The following is a 25,305-nucleotide window of genomic DNA, read 5'->3' on the forward strand; positions in this document are numbered from 1 at the left end:
TTGTTTTTACTTTAAAAAAATGTTGTTACACGAAAATGTAGATGGAGAACCACCACAACCTCCCGCTTTTCTGTTGCATAAGAGGTTGCAGATAATATGAACTAATGCATACTCAACCATAACATCACCCTACCCTGAGAATATTCACTGATGTAAGCCATGTCATAACTAGCCTCAGTCTCCCTTCTGCGCTTTTATAGTTTAGATAATTAATGGGTTTGTCAAATGATTTGACTGTCAGCAAATACAAAAGTCCTGGTTACGATTATAATACAATATAAGTTATAATTAATTGTAAGTTAGCAAAGGAGTAAGCTGCCATGGCATACACCTGGTGCATAAAAAAACATTGTTTAAAGGGATTCTTTGCCCAAAAATGAAAATCATCAATCACCATTCATTTGCATTGCATCTTTTTTCTATGCAATGAAAGTGAATGGTGACTAATAACAGAACTTTCTTCTTTCTCAGTGTTCCTCAGAGACAGAAAGTCATACGGCTTTAGAACAATAAGATGGGAGTGAATAATGGGTTGCACACAAAACCTTACACTGGCATAAACCATATTTCAAATGGTCACAAGTTTAAAAGTCACATAATACTGCAAGATGGCACTGATGAAATTAACATCAGTATCTATCTCTAATAGAAACATTTGTGTTTGTGTCTGCAGGTTTCAGTCCATTTCTAATGAACACCACACAAATCTTCCATGAGAGTTTCAAACAGCAGCACACATGGTGACCATTTACATCAGCTGTGTACTTTTGTGTGAAATCTATATATAGCTTTGTCACACACTGAAAGCGAGATATGACATCTGGGCTGTTTATAAAAGCAGAGAGAACTCACCTCAGTTCTACACCTGCCTCCGCTACATGATGAAGGCGATGCTGCGAATTGTCACCACTGTTGCCCTCTTCCTGTGTACAGCAAATGCAGCCTCTGTAAGTCAAAAAATGTATTTATTAACATATGATATTGTAATATTCATCCCGCTATGGTAAGATGTTGCCATATATCAACATTTGTTTTTTATGTCAAAAAAATGTAAATGGGAAATGTATTTCCTTGTTACAGAATATAGTATATTGCAATAGAGGTAGTTTTTTCATTTAGTAATACTTAACAGAAAAACTGACTTTTTGAAAGTGAATTGGGATGGAAAAATGGAAATTATCTGTTCAATTTTAAAATATCAATTTAACTGTGGACATATTGCAGTTGGGGGTTGTGTACACAGAGGGAGGGATGGTGCAGGGAAAGAACAGAGCAGTTGGACTCTTACGCTATATGGACGTGTTTAAGGGAATCCCCTTTGCCGCACCACCTGGCAGATTTCAGAAGCCTGTTCCTCACCCAGGATGGGATGGTGTGTATGTGTGTCTGTCACAAAACATCTGGTTGTTCAACCCATAGGAAAATCGTAAATTAGATCTCTCAATTGTAAAGTTATATGCAATGAACAGAGAGAACATGTAGACTTTTGATTAAATTCCTGCCTCAAAGGTGCCTAATCTCACATATGTCTCAAATATTAACTGGAAAATTTCAGTCAAATTCATCCAAGATCAAATTATTCTCAACATCATTGTCCACATTCATTTTATAGCTCTATACTCTTACTGTGTCAGCCACTTATTTCTTATTTCTATTTTTTAAGGAATTTCAGTATAAACATCTGAGGAAAAAGTTGATAGAAGGATGAAACATAACAGATCTTTGCAATAAAAGTTTCCTCTTGGTAGACCATGTCAGGCACAGATTAGTGTCTAATCATTCTTTCTGTATGTCCTGATGTCTAAGCTAATGTAACCCTGGCTCTACCTGGACAGGTGTTCTGAAAGCCACAGATTACAGATTGAGATGTTTGCAGTTGGATTTACTACAGAATGACATCAAGGGCAGTGAGGACTGTCTCTACCTCAACATATGGATCCCTCAGGGCAGAACTGGTAACACAGACTACTTTACAACCCCCCCTTTATTTTGTTATTCAAAGCTTTATCCCTTTTTTAATTCATAAACAGCTGTTTAAGTCACAAAATCATAAATATTTCAATCAGTTTTCAGACTGTAAATATTAAATGTGTATATCTGCTTAAGGTTAATTTGGTCAAACTTTCTATCATAATATATTGATGGCCTCAATACTAACAGACTTGGGGCTCTATTTTCGTGAGTGTGCAACATCTTAGAAAATTTTCGTGAGAGCGCTAATTCTAAACACATTTTTGTGCCAGCACAAAGCACAAGTGGGCATATGTGGGAGGGTTTGCGCTATCTTTGGGTGTACGCGCGCAAACTGTGGGTGTATTGTATTTTCATTAAAGTGGTGCAATTTGTTATTTTCATGAGAATTAGGTAATTGCGCTAAGACGTTTCAAAAGCAGGTCTGTTTTCAGCGCAAAGTCTAAACTCAGTTCCTGCATTTGCAGTTTGGAGATTCCACCAGCAGGTGGTACAAAAGCATATGTCCAAACTCTGAAAATACAGTGGAACATAAAATTATGTCCTTGATGATCACTATTGTAGTGTTTTATTAAACAAATATTTATGAGATTTCTGTTAAACTATCTTTAGGTCATGTTTATTTTTCAGTTATTATTATTATGTTTATATTTACACTTGTATTTATGATCTAATTTGTATTGGTATTTTTCCACCTGTTGTCTTAATCGGATTTTTAAGTCAATGTAAAAGAGGCTGGTGGAAGAAGTTGGAGGGAGTAAAATGTGTTATTTTATCAATTACCAATTCTGACAAGAGCCACATTTTAAAAGGAGCGTGACACTGTCGTAGAAATATGCCTGACATTCAAGGCAGTAATAGTAATTTATAGTAATAGTAATTTACATAGAAATGTATCAAAAACACAGAGAAACATACAATTGGGTCTGTTTGGCACACAATGGCCGCAATGACGTTGCAAAGGCCACAGAGAACCAGTACGTCTTAAAGTGGTTTTAAACATTTATAGAGGACCTGATGGACACTGATAAACCATTCCACAATATAGCCACAAAACTCTCATTTTGATTTCATGATCTTTAATATCTAATCCTCTTGCTCTTATGAAGTGTCTACCAATCTGCCTGTTATGGTGTTCATCTATGGTGGTGCCTTCCTGATGGGTGGTGCTCAGGGTGCCAACTTCCTGAATAACTACCTGTACGATGGAGAGGAGATTGCAGACAGAGGAAATGTCATTGTGGTGACTTTGAACTACCGTCTTGGAACCCTCGGATTCCTCAGCAGCGGAGATTCTGGCATTCCTGGTAAGAATACAATCGATTTTAATTATATTTATATTTATATTTGTATTTATTTTTTTTAAAAAACACACATTAAATATCACACTATGAAAAATAAATCGATTAGAAATATATACTGGGGTCCAAAAGTCTGAGACCACATTTAAATTCCACATAGAAAAATAGGGGTCTATTCTTTAACATTAAACAGTTAATGCATTAGGTATCATGAACTAACATTCAATAATACTTTTTACAGCATTTATTAATCTTGGTTACTGATAATTTCTAAATGTAAATTTTTTTTATTGTTAGTTCATAATCCATAAGCTAATGTTAACATATAAAACGTTTAATGTTTAAAATATATTAGTAGCAGTGTTGGGTGTGTCGATTGCAAAGTAATTAGTTACTGTAATCTAATTACTTTTTAATAAAAAGTAGTGTAAAACATTATTTTAATTCTTGTAATCAAAATACAGTTATTGAATTTTAATTAAAGTAATTACTTTTAATTACATTACTTGCGTTAAAGTAATATGCATAATACATTTAAAATATGATTTCATATGTATGTCTGTTAGTGTTTCTGTGCGGCAATGAATGAGGAAATATAGACATTTTGAATGAGCGGAAAACCAAAAAACTTTTCTAAGAAAAGTGATTTAGAAAGTAACTTAAAATAATTAGTAATGTGATTACTTTTTAGATGAAGTAATCAATAAGTTAATTTGATTCAATTTAAGAGACATAATTAATAAATTTTAGTGGATTACTTATTTTGAGTAACTTACCCAACACTGATTAGTAGTATATATTGAAATTAACATCAGCCATGATTAATAATTTTTGTTTGATGTTTGTTCATATTAATTAGTTAACTAATGTTGATGAATACAACCTTATTTTAAAATGTTAACATAAAGTGTAAGAATATGGATTTTTTTTTTAATAAAAACGTAATACAATATTACTTATTTTTAATAAGAATTAATCATTAATACTTTTACTTGCTTGTATTTCATTAGAAAATAATGCAAAATAGAAGCATTTTCAAGTGGTTTCAGACTTTTAGACACCGCTGTGTACAGGATGTATGTGGTATGTACTTTATGTATTTATGGATGGATGGATTTATTGATAAAATGACACAAGCATGTCTTGGCTCATAGGAAACTATGGCTTGTGGGATCAGCATGCTGGTATTGCTTGGGTACACAGGAACATCAAAGCTTTTGGTGGCGATCCAAACAACATTACTGTCTTTGGCGAATCAGCTGGGGCAGCTAGCGTGAACTTCCAGGTGCTGCATAACATGCAACAATCACCTGCTTTTTTAATTTTTTCTTGTACATTACATATTAATGAGTATTTCATTGTGTCACATCCTACACAGATAATTTCCCCAAAAAACAAGGGTTTGATCCGCAGAGCTATCTCTCAGAGCGGCGTTGCTCTCTGTCCTTGGGCTGTGAACAGAAACCCACGAGCATATGCTGAGGATGTGAGTTGCATATTCATTTTCGGTAACACTGTCTATGAAGCCCATATTTATAATGCATTGTAAAGGCATTATAAATATATTATAATGCATTTGTAAAGTCTAATATAACATGTTGTGTACATTATTCCAAATGTTTTGCTGCCGATTTGCCACAATATTAAAACCACCCGCCTAGGTCCCCCTCGTGTGCCAAAACTTAGCTTAGATGCTGTTCTTCTCACCACAATTGTACAGAGTGTTTATCTGAGTTACCTTAGACTTTGCCAGTTTGAACCAGTCTGGCCATTCTCTGACCTCTCTCATCAACAAGACATTTCTGTCCACAGAACTGTCCCTGTTTTTTGTATTTGGCTCCAGTAAATTCTAGAGTCTGTTGTGCATGAAAATCCCAGTCTAGAGTTTACTCAGAATGGTGCCAAAAACAAAAAACATCCAGTGAGCAGTAGTTCTGTGAACAGAAACATCTTGTTGATTAGAGAGGTAAACAGAGAATGGCCAGACTGGTCTAAGGTAGCCTAACTCAGATAACCGCAATTGTGGTGAGAAAAAAATAAATAAAAAAATTATATACATATATATTAGGTACACTTTAAATAAAATAACACCCATAAGATATTTTTACGTGGTTTTACAATATAATAAGACATTACATATGTTTTAACCTTTGCTTTACAAGTGTTTTTTTACAAATTCATGTTATGACTATATATGAAAACATATATTGTTTTGTAACTTTACTTAAAGCAAGTCAAGACCACTTATAATGGTATATGATCACAGCCATCCTTATGACTGTTCACACTATGCTGCTTTTGTAGACAGCACTTTTACGATTCCTATACTGTGTACATTAAAACTTTTGAGGATAAATTTGGATGTTTATTGTGTTATAATGCATTACAATCCTTTTGGTATAACTATGCTTTATAAATGGAGTTACAATTATTTATGAGAAGTTATAACGTATTAAGATGCATTATGAGACATTATAAATGCATTATAATGCATTTATAATGACTTTACAATGCATTATAAATATGGGCTTCATAGAAATCATGCAGAAATGTGTGTGCCAACGTTTGTGCATGTTGTAATTCAACAATCTTGTACAATGTGTACAGTACAGTTCTAACTAAATAAACTTCAATGTTTCTTGTCAAAAGCTTATTTTAGACTTTATTTTAGAAATCATCAGAATTCAGGCAAAATTACCCATCACTGTGAAAAAGCACCCACATTTAGTTCAGCTGGTGGTGTGTGATAATTTCCCACCCTGCTAACTGTTGCTTAGAACTAATTGAAGTGGGGTGGTTGCTCTAATTCCCAGCCTTTTTGAAAAACACTGTCCTCGATTTGCAAGACCATGTTTACTTAGTGAAGTCACCTGTTTAGTTTTACAAGCAGCTTGGCATTTCTTCCAATTTAATATCGGAGTGTTAAAAATTTACGAATAAATATCTCAACAGGATTAAAATCCATTTTACAATTTTCTATGAAGAAAAGGAGTTTAGTTTCATTTTTTGCTTCCCTTTTTTTTTTGTTTAAAAACAAAGATCGTTTCAGATACAGGTACACTATTATTGATCTGTCAAAATAATATATTGTTGGCAGCTTTTCATTCGCTATCTGGTCCAAATTATCCTTTTTTTATTATTTTTTTTTTATAAAGCTACAGAACTGATTTAAAGCATTTATGCATACATTTTTTACTCAAAATTCTGAACATGTGTGTCCAAACTTTCGACTGGTAGTGTACTGTAGATAAATACATTTTGTGCGCTTTTAGATCGCAAAGAAGGTGGGATGTCCCACTGATGACGGTATGGTGTCCTGCCTGAAGATAACAGATGCAAAGGCTCTAACACTTGCAGGGAATGTGCCCCTGAGCTCCTCTTCCTCTGGTAAAAACATTATTAAATAAAAATCTCACATAATTGAACATAATTCATGGCTTTATGTGGGACTTTAAATTTTTTAATTATACTTTACTATACACAACCTCATGCTGCTCCAAACCCTTATAACGTTCTTCCATGGAACACAGAAGGAGATATTTGCCTCAGTCACCATTCACATTCATTGTATCAATGAAAGTTAACAAATCTGAAAACCTTCTCCAGAACCCATTGTACACAAACTGGCTCTGTCTCCTGTCATTGATGGTGACTTCATTCCCGATGATCCTGGAAACCTTTTCCACAATGCTGCTGAGATTGACTACATCGCTGGAGTCAACAACATGGACGCCCACCTCTTTGCCACCCTCGACGTCCCCTCTATAAACAATGCTTTGGTAACTACCCCTGTGTAAGTGTGGCACATTATAGTACATGGTCTACAATCATTTTGAGAAGTTTGACATTTTAAAGACCCCATGAAATCAGAATTGGTGTTTTGTAGTTTTTAGTACATGTAGATTACCTCTAAACTAACAGACATGCTAGTATACTACTAAACACGGACTAAATTAACTTAAAGCAGATATACACATTTCAAATGTACAGACTTACTCTTCTGCGAAAATGGACCAAACATTTTGATGACTCATCCTGCACTCAGGGGCATATTCAAATTTAGGGCTTTTCACACAGTGCATAACCCTAGGTTGTCATCTTTTTAATGCCTGGGTAAAGCAATTTTGAAAGAGGGTTAGCGGCTGTTTTAACCCTGGTTTATGAAACCCTGCTCCAGAGGATTTTTTGCAGAGTCACGTGTTTCAGTGAATGCCACACATGTCTGAGGGTGACACAAGTTCCATTGCAACACATTCCCATAGTGAAGTTTCTTTCAAGGAAATAAAGACAACATGGACAGGTCCAAGGATAAATATTAGATGTAATAACTGTTGCATTGTTTCCGCCCCAAGTATGCCAGGCTAAAAGTCCTGGCATACTTCACTTTGCGTGTTCCATTCCGTCTCATGCACAGTTGTGCGCGCACAGCTTTGAAAGTATACCTCACGCGGATGAGCGCGAATGGACGCATTCGACACATGCGCAGCATACTTGCTTTGCTATACGCTACGTACAGACATTAGTCGTCCGTAGTCGTGTCATTTCCAGGACATCCACTCTGAAGGATCAAAAAGAAGAAAAACTGAGGATCCGCCATAAGAAGAAGTAAGAACAACAACAACAAAACGATGGAGAAGGATATGATCTTCGACTACTGCCTGACAGTACAATCCAACTGTGCATATCGCCACCTAGTGGACTGTTCTATCTCAGCAGTCAACCTTGCACATGCGCATTTGTCCGCGCTGACCGTCGCGGACAGGCGAAGTACACTTTGGGCTTAAAGCTGCAGCCAAAATGCGAGCATTTTTTTTTGTTTTATTGTAAATATTATTGATTGATTCCCTTTAAATAATTGTGTATGTATTTGTGATGTAACCTCTGGTTAATGAAATTAGTAAATTCTGCGTTTTTCCTTTTGTTCAGAGTAAAATTAGCACCCACCATCCCCCCAAATGTGGATATTTTATGCTCAGTGGTGGGTTAATTATGTGGCGGGCAATTTATACAAATCTTGGAGTAGAATGTGACAAGACAGAAACACTCGCATTTGATGAAACTCACTTGATTAGATTTTGAAGAGCAGAAGAAGAAAAGTAATTGATGCGTGTGTCTGATTCGCCATGTATTCAGAGGCGCTCTGCCACCCATAAGCGCAGCGCTTCTCATGGAACACGCGCATGCAGAGTGCTCACAGACATCTGAAACTAGTTTGCAACTGCAAGAATAGTGTCGTCCATGAGAACGCTGCAAATGATCTCAGACCATCTCAGGAGGTGCTCTAAATTTAGTTTGCTTGATTTCCACGGAGTAGTTCACACTTTCACATTCTTCTTTTGTTTTTGGTGATTTGCATTATCCGTGCATATCACCACCTACTGGGCAGGGAGGAGAATTTATTGGCAGACTAAAAATTGCAAATCATGTTTGACTTTTGTCAAGTCTAAAGGCTATTTGCTATTTTAAAAAAAGGGACAAGTGTTCGTCATGCCATTTCATGGGGTCCACACAGGAAAACAAGAATATGATTTCAACAAACTGAAATTCATCCATAACAGATCAGATGTCAGGAATCTCTTGAATGCCCTCACCCAAGATAAGGGACCAGAGGCTGGTGCTGCGACTTTCCAAGAGTACACTGTCAGCTGGGGTGATGGGCCTAGTGATAAGGACATTAAGAAAACGATTGTGGAGGCTGAGACAGACTACATCTTCCTGGTGCCAACACAAGCAGCCTTGTATCTGCACTCTGATCTTGCCACGTGAGTTGAGCCCATCTTCTTCAAAGCAGCTGTCAGTTAATTAAGATTTGATGCATTAACCTTACGTTGATTGGACTTGTTTATTAAAAAGCATTATGTTGATTTTGATCAAACATTCTGGTGTTATGGAAGTCTTATCTTTTGTATTTTCTTTGGTCACTGTCATTATAGTTACAGGAGTTAGTATACAAACTTGACTTTTGTTAATCATAAAAGTAATCCATCATAGTACTAATTACATCTCTACAAAGTGTATTCAGATTACTTTCCTGATCAATTTATTGGAAAAGTAATCAAATTACTAATGACTTTACTTTTAAGTTATTTTTTTGTAAATCAGGAACTGTAATCTGATTACAATTATTTAAATGTAATGGATTACACTACTTGTAATCAAATTACACCCAACACTGTTGACTTCAGTTATTCATTTATACAGACATTATTAAAGCCACTACTGTAAACTGTTCTATGAACAGGACATTTTGAGACTCCCACCTGCAGGTAAATGCGGCTGTCTATCCCTGACTGTTTGGACGTAGACACACTTCGCCTTTACAAGTTAACTTGAACTAGTTTCAACTGGCCAGCAAGTTATAATTATTTAGACTTGTTCATTCAAGAGGTCAGACCAGGCCTGTTCCTTCTAACGTTATCTTTTAGCTCTTGTCTATCCTAAATAAACACTGTCTGTCTTTTCCCCATCAGTACTGGAAAAACCTACTCCTACCTGTTCTCCGAGTCCTCTCGCATACCTGTCTTCCCCACCTGGCTGGGTGCTGATCACGCTGATGACCTGCAGTATGTATTTGGGAAGCCCTTTACCACTCCACTGGGCTACTTTCCTCGCCATCGTGATGTCTCCAGATACATGATCTCCTACTGGACCAACTTTGCCAGAACTGGGTAATGCTCCAAATGAAGTACCAGCTTCCTTAATGACTTTGGCTATGTGGACAGGAAGATTCTGATTATACTGTAGATTATTTTACTCTTAAATGCTATAGATGTGTAATTTTTTCAGTGTTAAAATATTTTCTTCTAGCTCAGTATAATGATTTGAGTCAAGTGACAATGGCTTTCCTTAAAAGGGATTTTGAACTCTCTCTTGTTCTCTCTCCCTCACAGTGACCCCAACAAAGGTGAGTCAAGTGTGCCTGTGGCCTGGCCCCAGTTCACCAGCACTGGCCATCAGTTCCTGGAGATCAACAACAAGATGAACGAAAACAGTGTGAAGCAGATGCTGAGAACTCGCTTTGTTTATTACTGGACCTCTGTCTATAGCGGCTTCCCTACCGTCCAGAAGAGCTGAGCAATGCCAATTTGACCATAGATGCATGTAGCTCAGTATTGATGAGTACAAATTATCCAATAATAACTCATGCAATAAACAAAATATTTGATAACCAAAATCAGCTGTCATTTTTTTTCTTCATTAAATTGTTTTCACAACAAACTTAGATTTAAATGTGAGAAACTTTACAATGAATATTTGTGAATATTAATACATATAAATACTAATAATTTAATTCATAATGGATTATAATAATACATTGTTATAGTTATAATAATTAATAATTATTTAATATATATTTGTAAAACGTACAATGTACATTATTACCATAAGGATGCGCAAAGGAATTGCAATCATTACTCTATAACTCTAAAGTCAACCATTAAAGGGATAGTTCACCCAAAAATGAAAATTCTTTCATAATTTACTCATGCCATCCCAGATGTGTATGACTTTCTTTCTTCAGCAGAACACAAACGTAGATTTTTAGAAGAATATTTCAGCTCTGTAGGTCCATACGAAACAAGTGAATGGGTACCAAAACTTTGAAGCTCCAAAAAGCACATAAAGGCAGCATAAAAGTAATCCATGCGACTCTATAGGATGTCAACGTCTTCTGAATAATTCTCCTTCTTGCCCAGTAGTTGGGGATATGCATGAAAATGTGAATCGCCAAAAACAAAAGTGAAAGTATAGATTGATACTAGAAAGGACTTAAATATTGATCTGTTTCTCATCTACACCTATCATATTTCCTCTGAAGACATGGATTAAATGACAGGAGATTTATGGCATTACCCTTTAACTTGTATTGACCAACAGAGCTGAGAAAGTCTTTTTTAAGAATTTTAGGCTAGGCAAGACGATATCTCTGGGGTGAACTATCTCTTTAAGAATCTATTTCTATTTGGTAAATCAAAATATCTTTTTTTAGGGCCCCATTCACTTCCATTTTAGGAGCTTCACTGTAAACTCGACTTTTGCTTCTTCTTTTTTTTAAGTCAAAATAATTATTTTTATTTATTTATTTTGTGGTAATCAACATTATGCCACAATTGCTGCCAATTAAGCTTAACTTGTACTGAAACCGAAATATAATTCCACCTTTTAACATTGGGATCTCTTGGACCATCAACATATATCTTAACAGAACAAAAGGGTTAACTTAATCAACTGTCTGTCATCTAAATTACGTAATGTTTAAATAATCATGCCCCCCATAATATAAAGATTTGCTGTACACACTGCTTTTCTATCACGCTGATATGTCACCTGACGTGTGGGCGTGTCCTCACGGATGTCAATCAAGCGCCGCATCACTTATCCACGGCGTTCTTGATCGCTACGGTAATTTGCTACGAGTACGACCATTAAAAAAAAAGTGAAACAACAAACAAATCCGCTTTCCGTCTGCAAAGAAACTACAAGGGGAAGGAGGGATTAAGAGCACTGATTGCAATATAGTGTACAGGCTACTGTATGTGTGTCTGTGTGTGTTGCAGTGCGACAGAGTTTCAGTGACACTGAATCAGCGCAGGTGTGCATATCTCTGTCATGGACAATTCAAGCACATCGCTGATGTTCAAGGCAGTTGCGGTGGCCGCGATCGGTCTCATCGCCGCTTTCTTCATGCACGTCCAAGATCCATTAGATTCGCTGTTTGGAGCGGGATACCCAGAACTATGGCGGAGAACGGGACTGGTCGGTGCCCCGGCGCGGGCAGCAGCTTGCATCTTTGCGGGAGTGTTCCTCCTGGCGATGGGCTGGTTGTATAGACTGATATTCGCGCCTCTGGAGCTACTCCGCGGTGTGGATGAGGTGGGTTACATCGCGGAGGACGGGCGCTCCCGGGCGCAAGCGGCCAACGAGGTGCGGCGGAGGCGCAAGACTGGTGAATTACCCCCGGTGTACCCGAACGGCTGGTACCGAGTTTTGGACTCGCACATGCTGGAGAGAGGAGATGTCAAGAGTGTGACTGTGCTGGGTAGGTAAAAATACAGGGCAAACATGCGCAGGTGAGACGAAATCACGTCAATGTAAAATGTCGCACAATTTATTGCTCTTTGGGGCATTCAGAGAGTGTCCTGTGAGACCCATTTATTGATCAAACAGTTTACTACAGCACAGAAACTATTTAAAGCACACAGTAAAAACAAACAGTGAAGGTAGGTTACGTTTTACTATTTTTTTTTTCTTACTTTTTTTTTATTACAACAAATAACATACACTGATGATCCAAAACATTATGACCACTCACAGGTAAAGTGAATAACGTTGATCATCTCTCCTAACAAGGCCACATGTCAAGGTCTGGTTAGATTAGATGGTAAGCAAACAATCAGTTCTCATAGTCAACATGTTCAATGCAGGAGTAAAGACCTGATCGACTTTAACATGGGCCACATTTTTATGGCCAGCCCACTGGGTCAGAGCATCTCTGAAATGGGAAGGCTTGTTGGGTGCTCCCAGTCAGCAGTGGTGAGTACCTAAAGACAATGGTCCGAGGAGGGACAAACCACAAACCGTCGATAGGGTGTTGGGCACCCAAGGCTCATTGATGCAAGTGGATATCCCTCCTGGGGTTGGGCTGAACCGACATTGTATAAAAATATTTATTTTTTAATGGTTATGGAAGGAATGTGTCACAACAAACAGTGCATCGCACCTTGCGTATGTGGCTGCGTAGCAGCAGACCAGTCAGAGTGCCCATAATGGCCCCTGTCCACCGTCGAAAGTGCCTACAATGGGCACACTAGCATCAGAACTGGACCTTGGAGCAGTGGAAGAAGGTCACCTGGTCCGATGTGTCCCGTTTTCTTTTACATCACATGAACAGCCATGTGTACGTGTGAGCCGTTTACCTGGTGAAGTGATGGCACCAGGATGCAATGTGGGAAGACGACAAGCTGGCAATGTTCTGCTGACACCCTGGGTCTGGCCATTCATGTGGACATCAGTTTGACACATGCCACCTACCTAAACATCGTTGCAGACCAGGTACACCCCTACATGGCAATGGTAATCTGTGTTGACAGTGGCCTCATTCAGCAGGATAATGCACCCTGCCACACTGCACACATTGTTCAGGAATGGTTTGAGAAACATGATGAAGAGTTCAAGGTGTTGCCCAGGCCTCTAAATTCCCCAGATCTCAATCCGAATGAGCATCAGTGGGATGTGCAAGTCTGATCCATGGCAGCTCCACCTCGCAACTCACAGGACCGGATCTGTTGCTAATGTCTTGGTGCCAGATACTACGGGACACCTTCGGGGGACTTGTGGAGTCCATGCATTTGCGGTTCGGCGCTGTTTTGGAGGCACGCAGTGGACCAACCACATATTAGGCAGGTTGTCATAATGTTTTGGCTTATCGGTGTATAAACGTTTTGATCACAAAAAGCCTTGGTCATGGCACCATGGCATGCCCTTTCAGAACATGGGTGCACGTTTTACCTTCAAGTAATTACTTTTTGTAATTCCCATTAATCTGAATTGTGATTGTCAGTATTGTAATACAGTATAGGTAATACAGTGTTTGAATTAAAATCAGCATAAATTTAATTACAACACCAACAAACAAGGAATGTTCCCCTAATATATAGGCAAAGTGTATGGTTCCCATTTGGTTCATTTTGTGGGGAACCAACTCTTAATGTTCTAGTAAAGTATATATTTCAGGTTTTATTTTTTTATAACTATAAAATAGGGTTGCTCCGATACCAAAATTTTGGATTCAGTACGATATCAGCCCTGGTACCTCGGTATCGATAGTAACTCGAAATTAAGGCAACAAATAAAAAACCTCAGAAAATTACTTGTCTAAAAGAACTGCATTAAGTTTTATAGATACAAATTATGCCTTTCTGTTTTACTTTTTTCTGGATACCAAATGTTTTAATGAAATATTATGATCAAATCGTGTTTAATCAAATACATACTGTACAGCGTTAATCAAATATATATATATATATATATATATATATATATATATATATATATATATAATTGGTAAAAAAAGCACAACATAGCTTTACAATATTAATGAAAACATTAAATGAAAACAATATGGTTATGGCAAAAGGCTGCCATGGCTGAATCATATCATGATTGAATGATATTCAGTACACTTGCTTATGTAATATTGCTTACTGATAATAATACTAATAATATAAGCATTTAATATTTTAATATTATTACTATGAGTATTATTTTGAATATTATACTTTTATACAGTAGTAATATTTTTTTCTGTCGTAATGTCTTCAATTTCACGTAATCAGTTGAATAAAGCTCTCATTTCAGCTAGACTTTTATTTTTAAAGATTTTTAAACTTCTTCCTGTTTGTAAAGGGTTCATTATATCAAGCTTCCCATGACTCGTGAGCAGAAATCTCCGAGCTGCAATGGAGAAAGAGTTCATTTGAGAGTTCACAGCCATTTATACACTCAACACACTAATCTGTGGCTCTGCAGATGGATACTATTGGACACACTGCATGAAAATCAAGCAAATGTGTTGATTTTGTGTGTGTGTTCTTGTATGTGCTAGTGTGTGTGTGAAGTAGATGCCAGGGCAGAGAGGTGCCTCTTATTCATACTGGCACGCATGTGAATGTATATTATTTCATTAATTGACATCGTTCTGCTGTTTAATGTCACACTTGGCCATATAGAGGCTTTTTTATTATTATTTTCAAATGGTCTTTTATTTCATCTCAACTCTCACATTACATTACATTTTGCTAATGGCAGCATACCATTAAATTAACAAGATGATATCGTACTGTGACAGGGCGGAGGGCGGGGCCAGGTCGTGATTATACACACCCGGTCCCTTATCAGGCTAATTAAGCATCCGAGAGGGATAAAGGCCAACTGCGGATGGTGGTGTGACGGGAGAGAGATCGTCTACAGTCAGCTGACTGTCATGTGTGTGTTTGTGTCTTTTTGGTGAAGTTTCTCATTAAACTATAATTTTTAGTGTTAAGCTGGTTCTCGCCTCCTCCTTTCCCTTATGTTCCCTTTACACTGGTGCCTGGAAGTGGAGGAACGGCCACCAACCGCAAGGGGAGAAGGGGCTCACATGTGCTCAGCTGACAGCTTCATTGAATTCTACCCACTCAACACCAGTTTCATGTACAACAGTAAAGAGATGACTGAGGGGTGCATGCCTTATGGGAAGAATTGCAAAGAAAAAGACACTTTTGAAACAGAAAAACAAAAACAAAAGTTTAGAGTGGACAACAGATAATTGGAAAAGAGTGTTATGGATCTTAACACCATTGAGCTTTTGTGCGATCAGCTAGACTGTAAGGTGTGTGAGAAGTGTCCGACAAGACAGACACATCTATGGCAAGTGCTATAGGAAGTGTGGGGTGAAATGTCACCTGAGTATCTGGACAAAATGACAGCTAGAATGCCATGGATCTGCAAACTGTCATTGCTGAATGTGGAGGATTTTAAAGTCGTTTAAGAAGTTCTGAAATTTCTTTTCAAATTGTAATTGTAATTTTTCAAGTTATTAATGTCCTGACTAAACATTTTGATGAATGCCACTTTGGTGGATAAAAGTGCCAATGACTTACAGTGCAAAATCTGTACATTATTCCAATATTTGGCCGCTAGTGTATGTATATGTGTGTATGTATGTATGTGTATATATACAGTGTGTATATATATATATATATATATATATATATATATCATACATGGAGTATAGCAAGTTAAGTATTAAATGCATTCTAACATTTTGCCTAATAACTCATTAAACTTTGTTAAACTTTTGTTTTAATTTCCCACCCTATCTGTAACCATGTGAAAGAGGAGTATTCATCATTGATGTCTCCACACATACTGTATTATTTTCAACATTCACTGTTTACTAATTACCATCGTCTGTTCATATACAGACTTTTAATGCATTATGTTATTTTCCACTGTGTTTCTGGTTTGATTTTGTAGTCTGAGACTAGCGTCTTGTTTTCAGGCAAACTGCATTGCAGGCAAATAAAACTCCTCGGGTCAGCATAAAAGAAAAAAGTCCTGTAGGTGTAGTCCTGGTGAGACAAAATTATTTTACAGTGTGCTGCTATGCCTATTCCTGGACTGGTCATATAAAAACTGCAACTTGCCAAAGAAATTAAAATAAAAATGTATTAACTGACACATAATTTTTTATTAGTATTTAATTATATACTGCCCTCATGATATAAGTTGTGCATTTCCATTTGCATTTATTTGGCTGGTGTTTGTTATCCAAAGCGAAAGTATACATTTTATCGAGTATTTGTTATCCCTGACAAGTAATATGATTGAGAATCAACTATTGTCTAACACTCCACTAACTCGCATTAGTTAAGAGTAAGCTACACTATTTGATATTACAGTAGTTGTAGGAACTCACCAGTGTTGGAGCAGACCTCCTTACCCTGTGTTTGGGCTTTCGAACCAGCCAGTCCTTTCTAAACTAAAATTCTTTCACAATGACAGTCCAGGCCACTTACCCAATTAACCTGGAGAAGTTCCATGGCTCTCTATGAAAAAAATATATATATATATATATATATATATATATATATATATATATATATATATATATATACAAAAAAATAAACATATAATATTACAATTATATTTATTTATTTGTTTATGTATTTATCCGTTTATCCATGCATTTGTTGTTGTTTCTCTTTCAGGACAGCAGGTGGCGGTGTTTCGTGGCCAGGATGGCAAGGCCTATGTGGTGGATGCTTATTGCCCCCATTTAGGTGCCAACCTGGCTGTGGGGGGAAGAGTTGTCGGGGGTTGCATCGAATGCCCCTTTCATGGGTGGCAGTTCCGTGGGATAGATGGAAAATGTGTGAAGATTCCCTATGCAGATAAAGGTGATCCAGGAGGAAATTGAGATATAATTTTTCTTTCTAGATTCAATGACTGTGTAGATGGCAGAAACTTTTTAATTCAATTTTTCTAATGACTTAATAGATGGATGGATGCATGGCATATTTTAATGCATACAGGAATAGTTCTCCCAAAAATTTAAATTCTCTCATAATTTACTCACATTAGTCACATTGGGCAACCTCCTCATGGTCGTGATTAGTGGTTCTCACCCTCAATGGGGTAAGTTGTGCGTGGATCGCGGAGAGTAGCATGAGCCTCCACATGCTGTGAGTCTCCTTGGTGTAATGCACTGCGAGCCACGTGATAAGATTTGTGGATTGACTGTCTCAGAAGCGGAGGCAACTGAGACTTGTCCTCTGCCACCCGGATTGAGGTGAGTAACAGCGCCACCATGAGGACCTACTAAGTAGTGGGAATTGGGCATTACAAATTGGGAGAAAATAAAGAAGAAAAAAACCCTACATATTAGACACGTTTACTAACACCTTTATGGAATCCTAGTGCCTGAATTCGCGAAGGTTCGGTGCTGGCCCAGTTGTGAGATCAACGGGCAGGTTCTGGTGTGGTTTCACTGTGATGGGTTGGAGCCCAGCTGGAGAGTCCCAGAACAAAGTGAGATCACCCTCGGGGAATGGGTTTACCGCGGACGTACCGAACACTTTATTAATGCACATATTGAGGTGAGATTTTATACATGTGCATAATTTCAAATCTATTGTGATTAATACAGTACATGTAATATACAGTATATATTGCCAAAGGAATATTCTGACCATTAAACTTTAGTATAAAATTTAGCAGACGGAATTTTGCTCAGATTAATTCATAGATGATAACTTTGTTGTCAGATTTGTGAAATATTTGTCATACTTATTTGTCATAACTAGTAAATGGTCATTGAATATTGATTTTAGTTTAAATTATGTTATGTGGGAAAATAGAGACTGCAGAGTAATATGAGTACTAGCACAGCTATGTAGGAAATCAGTTCAGAATGCTGTGTAAGCAGTCATATTTGTGTCTGTAGAGGTTTAGTTGTATCTATTTGTCATTTTTACATTAATGCACACTTTTGCAACTTTTATATTTTCTCAGGAGATTCCAGAGAATGCTGCAGATATTGCACACTTGGCTCATTTGCACACTCCAGGTATTGTCAGTGGAGTTGATCTGCGATACACTAACAGCAAGACCTGGGAGTTCATACGACATGACTGGAAGGTTGGATACCCACACAAACATCCATTTTTAAGGAGAAACGTTAACAGTTTTGATATCTTTATGTCACGGAAAACCAAGATGCATTGCTAATATTGCTGGCAGAGCTAAAACGGATAACACAACTGTCATAAAACTGGGTTCAAGGTTGGGGAGATATTCTATGTAGCATTATACTTAATAAGTCCACTTATAAAATTATTTTTCACCCAAATATAAAAATTCTGTTAACATTTACTCATGCGTATATGGTTCGAAACCCGTATGGCTTTATTGCATTCGTGAAACATAAAAGGAGATGTTATGTAGAATGTTTTCCATACAATGAAAAGACCTGTGAGTTCACAGATACTCTGACATCATATATCTGTTTCTGTGATGATATATACATCCATACTAGGACATTTTTATCATTCAATAACAATAAAACATGGTTTACAGGAAAACTCAGACAACTTCGTCATGCTAAAGAGGATGCTTACAGAAATGGGGATAAAATATTGTACAGCCAGGCCAGGAACACACTGACTAAGGAAATCAGAGTGGCTAAAAGAAGCTACTCTGAAAAGCTGGAAAAAATGTTTTCAGCCAACGATCCTGTATCTGTGTGGAAAGGCCTGAAAAGCATCACCAAGTACAAGACACCTCCCCCTCACTCTGTAGAGAGTAAACTAATTTCTGATGAACTGAATGTTTTTTACTGCAGGTTTGAAAAGCCCAGTTTCAACACCTCCACTCTCCTGTTATTCAACCTGCACGTATGATCTGTGAGGAGGATGTGTGCCGGGTCTTTTGGAAACAAAAGACTAGGAAAGCTTCAGACCCAGACAGTATTTCACCTGCCTATCTGAAAGTCTGCACTGACCAACTGGCCCCTATCTTCACACAGATGTCCAATAGATCACTGGAGTAGTGTGAAGCTGCTTCAAATGCTTCACCATCATTCCAGTCCCCCCAAAAAACAAAATCACACGACTTAATGACTACAGACCTGTCGCTCTCAGGTCTGTGGTCATAAAGTCGTTTGAGAGACTGGTTTTGGCCCACCTGGACCCCTGCTTGACCCCCTTCAGTTTGCTTACCGAGCAATCAGGTCTGTGGATGATGCTGTCAATATGGGACTACTGTACATTATATCATGCAACACCTCGACAGACCTGGGACTTATGCAAGGATTATATTTGTGGACTTCAGATCAGCCTTCAATACCATCACGCCTGATCTTCTTTCAACCAAACTCACCCAGCTCTCCGTGCCCGCCCCAATCTGTTGATGAATCACCAACTTTCTGACATAGGTAGCAGCTTGTGAGACTGGGGAAACTCGCATCTGGGACACTCACTATTAGCACTGGTACTCCTCAGGGATGCGTTTTCTCTCCTCTGCTTCTCTCCCTATATACAAATGACTGCACTGCAAAAGACCCCCTTGTCAAGCTCCTGAAGTTTGCAGACAACACCACGGTCATCGGCCTCACCCGCGATGGTGATGAGTCTGCATAAAGACATAGGTTGATCAGCTGGCTGTCTGGTGCGGTCACAACAACCTTGAGCTGAACATGCTCAAAACAGTGGAGATGATGGTGGACTTCAGTAGAAATACCCCTGCACGCCAATTCCCCCCACCATCCTGAACAGCACTGTGGCAGCATTGGAGTCATTCAGGTTCCTGGGCTCTACCATCTCTCAGGACTTGAAGTGGGACACCCACATAGACTCCATTGTGAAGAAGGCTCAGTAGAGATTGTACTTCCTTCAAAGTTCAATCTGCCACAGGAGCTGCTGACACACTTCTACTCAGCTGTCATTGAGTGTGTCCTGTGTACATCTATAACTGTCAAGTTTGGTTCAGCCACCAAATCAGAGAGAAGGAAACTACAACGGACAATCAGGACTGCTGAGAGGATTATTGGTGCCCCCCTGCCCACTCTCCTAGACCTGTACTTCTCCAGAGTGAGGAAACACGCAGGTAGAATCACTCTGGACCCCACACACCCTGCCCACTCCCTCTTTGAACTGTTGCCCTCTGTCCGACTCTACAGAGCACTGAGCGCCAGGACATCCAGTTACAAGAACAGTTTTTACCCTAAGGCCATTTTCTCATGAACAATTAAACTGCCTTAGGACTCCCCCATATTGCAATAATGTGAATACATAACTACCACTTGCACTTGTACTTACATATGGCATTCTGTTATACATCCTATTATTTGTATGTCTATTTATAACTCTTACTCTGTGTCTCACAGTAATGTTCTGTGTTTCTCCTATCACCAAAAACATGTTGTGTATGTGAGAACACATGGCAATAAAGATTCTGAAGTTGAATGGGACAGACGCTGTATTCCTTTATTCTATATTCCATGTCTTCTAATCCCATACTTTAGCTTTGTGTGTGGCAAAAGAAAGAAATTGAAGTCATTATTCACTGAAAATATGGCACAATGTGTCTTGAAGTGCCATATTTAAATGTATGCAAATAGGAATGAGATTCAAGAGCTAAAGCAAAGGAAAATATTTTCAATGAATAACTATCTTTCAGGGTGCTTTTTTGGAGTTTTTTGTCCTTTTTGGAGCTTAACATCCACTGCTAACTATTTGCTTTTGTTATGTGGGAAAGAGCAGCTCAGAAATTTGGAAAATTATCTTCTTTTGTGTTCCTTAGACGAAAGAAAGTCATACAGGTTTGAAATAGGATGAGGGTGAGCAAATGACAGAATTTTTTGGATGGTGATCTATCCCTTTATTGTTGATCAGTGATTATTTGTGTTTGTTTTTGCCAGGTGGAGTGGAAACCAGAGCCGGAGCCAAACAAGCACTGCTCACAGATGTTGGTGAAACATGCTTTAACTGTGTTTGGTCGCCACTGGCCTCTTCTTGATTTGGACGTCCTGGCAAGACAGGTAGTGATTGGATTGTCCGCTAGAGGACGCCAGTGAGCTGTGCAAATTTGGAGAAATGCCTAGAAATGTGTGCCGTGATTAGCAGAATGGAACTTACCTCATGGATCATGTCTTGCAGACAACGCCAGTGTCCTGATCTTTGTGGTCTGAAGGTTGTTTGCTGTAATGATAAACAAGTAGTTACCGCACAAAGAATGCTTTTGTGTATATTAAACATCAGCTCTTGTGGCATGTGTCAGGTATACAAATGAGATGTATCCTTTTTTGTACAGTGAAGTATTGCTGTACTCAATACAGATGTGCAAAAATCTGGGTTACAATGAAACACTTTCAATGGAAGTGAATGGGGCCAATCTGTAAATGTTTAAATACTATTTCAAAAGTATATTCAGAAGACATAAACAATATGCGTGTTAACATGACTTTAGTGTGATAAAATCGCTTACTAACTTTTTCAGTGTAAAGTTATATTAAATTTTACAACTTCGAACTTGCCATGATGATGAAATGTCAACAAACCCTAAAACCTTAAATGACTGTAAAAATTATGGTTTAAACAACTAAACAGCTCAAATACTACATCAGATTTAACAGAAGAATGAATGTAAGTACTTAAATAAAATTATAAGCTTCTGCTTTTAAACCCTCCAAAACTTCACCCGATTCACTTCCAATGCAAGTGCCTCACTGTAACTTTGATTTGTGTTTTTTTAAAGAAAAAGGACGGATGAGTCTAAATAAAGTTTTTGGGTATTCAACATTATGCCACAAATGCTGTCGACTGAGCTTAACTTGTATTGAACCCAGGATATTCCTTTAAGTGGATGTATGAGGTCCCCTCAACACAGGTGTCCCAGCACATGGGTCATGACCTGTAAGGGGGCATGAAATTACAGTGTTTTATAGTAGTGGAGATTTGATTCATCCCTGTATGTCAAGTCTTTTGAATCTGTTTACCAAAAAGATTAATTCAGTCACCATTTCTAAAGGTCATTTCACCAGTAGGTGGCGACAAATTAGAGTATTTTATGTGTTATGTGATTCATTGAATCATTGAGTCAACTGCTTTGAAGTGATATTGTGTATTGTGAATAGTGCTGTTCAAAAATAAAAAATAAAGTGATTCATTTTAAAAAATTGTCCACTTGTTCTCAACCGAAACAAATGGATGATTCATTCAGTTTAAAATGTATTTTAAAGACAGCAATTCATTCACAAATAAAGCACTACTAGTGTTTAAAGGCTTGAGACAAGTGAAGCAAAAAGATTGTACAAAATGTCATATGGTAAATAGCTGATTAAAAATGCAATTATCTGCATTGTTACATAACAAGCCTAACATTATCTTGCAAATGTGTTGCTTGATAAGTGTGCTTGTGCTATATTGCAATGACATTAATATATCTTTTGTATTTTATTTTTTCATTAATACATTTTAAGTGTGTATTAATTATACATAGATGTTTTGGGGACACTGTATTATATAACAAAAATATTCAACTTTTCTATAATTTCACAAGACATCTTTGAGAGAAAACAGTGGTTGATTTTACACTTTAGTTTCTAAGAGACAGGAATTGGTATTGTATATGTACAGCAGACCACGTCTCAAAGGCATAATTTTCCTTCACTGTTCAGTTGTGTCGCTTTTCAGAATTTGTGAATGTGTTCTTTGAAAAGGAACTGTCATGTTGCCATAGTGATAGTGAATAAACCTGATGGGATGTGTGAGAACGATCATTATTCATGGCTAAGCTTGGAAAAAGTGCAGTAATGAATATACATGACAGATAGATGTAGACTTTCAATGACAATATGCAAATATTCAGCAACATACAGTACCATAGTATCATAACACATACAAATCATATGCGACAATTTAACTTTTTTGTAATTACAAGTAGTAATTCAGATTATGGTGGTTTTACCCTCTATGCACTAGCCAGTGAAAATGTACATAAATGATATATTTCATATTTGTAGGTGGGCCCAGGTGTTGTCTTCCTGCTCTTTGAACACAGTTTCCTGGGTCGAGGTGTGATCGTACACTGCGTTACTCCAGTCGAGCCATTACTGCAGTGTGTATCACACACCATCTTCTACCAGAGCACCATCCCTCCTCTGGTACCAAAGTTCATTCTGCGGGCAGAGTGCATCCAGGTAATGCAGACAGTGGTGGTTCTCGCTTACTTGGTGCCCTAAGCAAGATCGGATGGTGCACCCCCCTTATCGGCCCTTATATATATAAATAAATTTCACATTCTATTAACACTGACATTATACAGTACATAACTTAAATTGCACAATTACATTATTGCTACTTCTGCTATTACACCTAATGCCTAATTTAAAATGTAACCCTCCCTTCCTAGTTTTCATTGATGCAAAATCATCAATGACTTTGTCATATCTGCCCAGCAATCACATGGTTGATACTAATTATTGCAAGACCACTAAGAAGATCCTGTGTCATGGTGAAGCCTACCTATAGGCCTACTGTTTATCATGGTTATTTTATGTGTGTTCATAATGTAAGAATACCTGATCTATATAACCATATAGAGCCTTTAAGTCTGAGTAGCCTGTCAGAGCACCTTTCTCACATCTTGATCTTGCAAGCTGTGCGGGGGCAGGGTGGCACGATTTGGGGCACCTATCTCCCATGGCGATCTTGCGAGCTCTGTGAGGGGCGGGTTGGCACAATTTGGGGCACCTTTTCCCATCGTGATCTTGCTAGCCAGGGGCGGGGCAGCACAATTCGGGGCACCTTTCACCCATCACATTTTGCAAGCTCAGGAGGCAGCCTGGCAGGTATCCTGTGAGCGTTGCCACCCTAGGCGCCTGCCTATATCGTCTATGCCAGGATCCGCTACTGAATGCAGACATAGGGATCTGGCCTAATAAATTGAAATATCTCGTCAGTCTGATCGCACTCTTTCCAAGGTCTTCTTCACATAGTTGTAGCTGTTCCACACAAATCACTCAATTTGTCCATTCAGTGGCAGTGAATAGTGACTTGGCTTTCAAGCTTAAAGAAGAATCATAAAATTAGTTCTTGCATTATATTCCTAGCTAAGCATCTTCTGAATGCAACTAGTCCTTAATTGTTTCCCAATGACACAACAAACAAAAACTGTATCCTAATGTTTACAACTAACCTTCCAAAGGATGAGCTGTTCCAAACAGTAACTGATGGTTTTGTTGTTACAGTTTGAACGAGATGTGATGATCTGGAACAACAAGACGTACATCTCCAAACCCATGCTTGTAAAAGAAGACTCAGCTATTCAGAAACACAGACGCTGGTTCAGTCAGTTCTACAGCGAGAACAGCCCTAGACTGCGCTACCAGCATGACACTCTGGACTTCTGAAAACAAACTACATTTCAACCGATATGGGTTGCTAAAAAGCGAATATTTTTTTAACTGAAGATGTCAATAGATGATATTTAGTGTTGATATATAAAAACTTTTAATTTGCCAAATGTAATCATTATGCAAACAGAAATTATGCAAAAATACAGTATAAAAAAAAATTATAATTCTTGAGCATTTTTTAAATGAAAGATTATTCCAATATATAGCCTGTGCTAAGAAAATAATGAAGCAAATGCAAAATAAAAGTGCACTTTCGATGGATGTGGGAATGACACTGTGCTTTTTAGCATATTGTTTTATTTAGCAATAAGCTCAGCAAAAGTAAACAATGTTTTAAGTTTTATTCCGTTCCTTAAAATCTCTATATATAATTATATAAACATTGGTTCATTTTATTTAGCCTTTGAGCTCATTGTAGGTTTAATGAAGCACTAAGCTCAACCAAGGTGAACAGAACCTTTATATTCCATAACATTTGAGCCCATACATTCAGTATGTTTGCAAAAGTATTTTCAAGTGAATACCGTCAAAAAATAGGGGAGTTGTTTTCTTTTTTTTTATTGCAAGGACCTTTCG

General features: G+C 37.8%; 2 protein-coding genes across 2 annotated transcripts; both read left to right on the forward strand.

The window, feature by feature from the left end:
• The first annotated feature begins 827 nt into the window (after positions 1-827).
• On the forward strand, positions 828-10,444 carry LOC127628244 (bile salt-activated lipase-like). The gene is made up of 11 exons (XM_052105024.1): positions 828-947; positions 1,225-1,372; positions 1,836-1,955; positions 3,081-3,278; positions 4,427-4,557; positions 4,651-4,758; positions 6,545-6,659; positions 6,879-7,065; positions 8,831-9,034; positions 9,743-9,940; positions 10,163-10,444. The coding sequence occupies exons 1-11, from the start codon at positions 879-881 to the stop codon at positions 10,344-10,346; spliced, it is 1,662 nt and encodes a 553-aa protein (XP_051960984.1). The 5' UTR covers positions 828-878; the 3' UTR covers positions 10,347-10,444.
• A 1,266-nt stretch (positions 10,445-11,710) lies between these two features.
• zgc:92275 (cholesterol 7-desaturase nvd) lies at positions 11,711-25,035 on the forward strand. Its single transcript, XM_052104785.1, has 7 exons — positions 11,711-12,312; positions 17,024-17,212; positions 17,733-17,911; positions 18,327-18,452; positions 21,232-21,351; positions 23,335-23,511; positions 24,562-25,035. The coding sequence occupies exons 1-7, from the start codon at positions 11,883-11,885 to the stop codon at positions 24,721-24,723; spliced, it is 1,383 nt and encodes a 460-aa protein (XP_051960745.1). The 5' UTR covers positions 11,711-11,882; the 3' UTR covers positions 24,724-25,035.
• Positions 25,036-25,305: the final 270 nt, after the last annotated feature.

This window comes from Xyrauchen texanus, chromosome 34 (genome assembly GCF_025860055.1).
Source record: "Xyrauchen texanus isolate HMW12.3.18 chromosome 34, RBS_HiC_50CHRs, whole genome shotgun sequence".
Classification (NCBI taxonomy): domain Eukaryota; kingdom Metazoa; phylum Chordata; class Actinopteri; order Cypriniformes; family Catostomidae; genus Xyrauchen; species Xyrauchen texanus.

Bases quoted from the DNA above. Each gene is read 5' to 3' on its own strand.
- LOC127628244 (XM_052105024.1), top strand. From the start codon at position 879: ATGATGAAGGCGATGCTGCGAATTGTCACCACTGTTGCCCTCTTCCTG. The intron at 948-1,224 runs GTAAGTCAAAAA...GACATATTGCAG, and splicing joins GTACAGCAAATGCAGCCTCT to TTGGGGGTTGTGTACACAGA. The intron at 9,035-9,742 runs GTGAGTTGAGCC...TTTCCCCATCAG, and splicing joins CTGCACTCTGATCTTGCCAC to TACTGGAAAAACCTACTCCT.
- zgc:92275 (XM_052104785.1), top strand. From the start codon at position 11,883: ATGGACAATTCAAGCACATCGCTGATGTTCAAGGCAGTTGCGGTGGCC. The intron at 12,313-17,023 runs GTAGGTAAAAAT...TTTCTCTTTCAG, and splicing joins CAAGAGTGTGACTGTGCTGG to GACAGCAGGTGGCGGTGTTT. The intron at 17,213-17,732 runs GTGATCCAGGAG...ATGGAATCCTAG, and splicing joins GATTCCCTATGCAGATAAAG to TGCCTGAATTCGCGAAGGTT.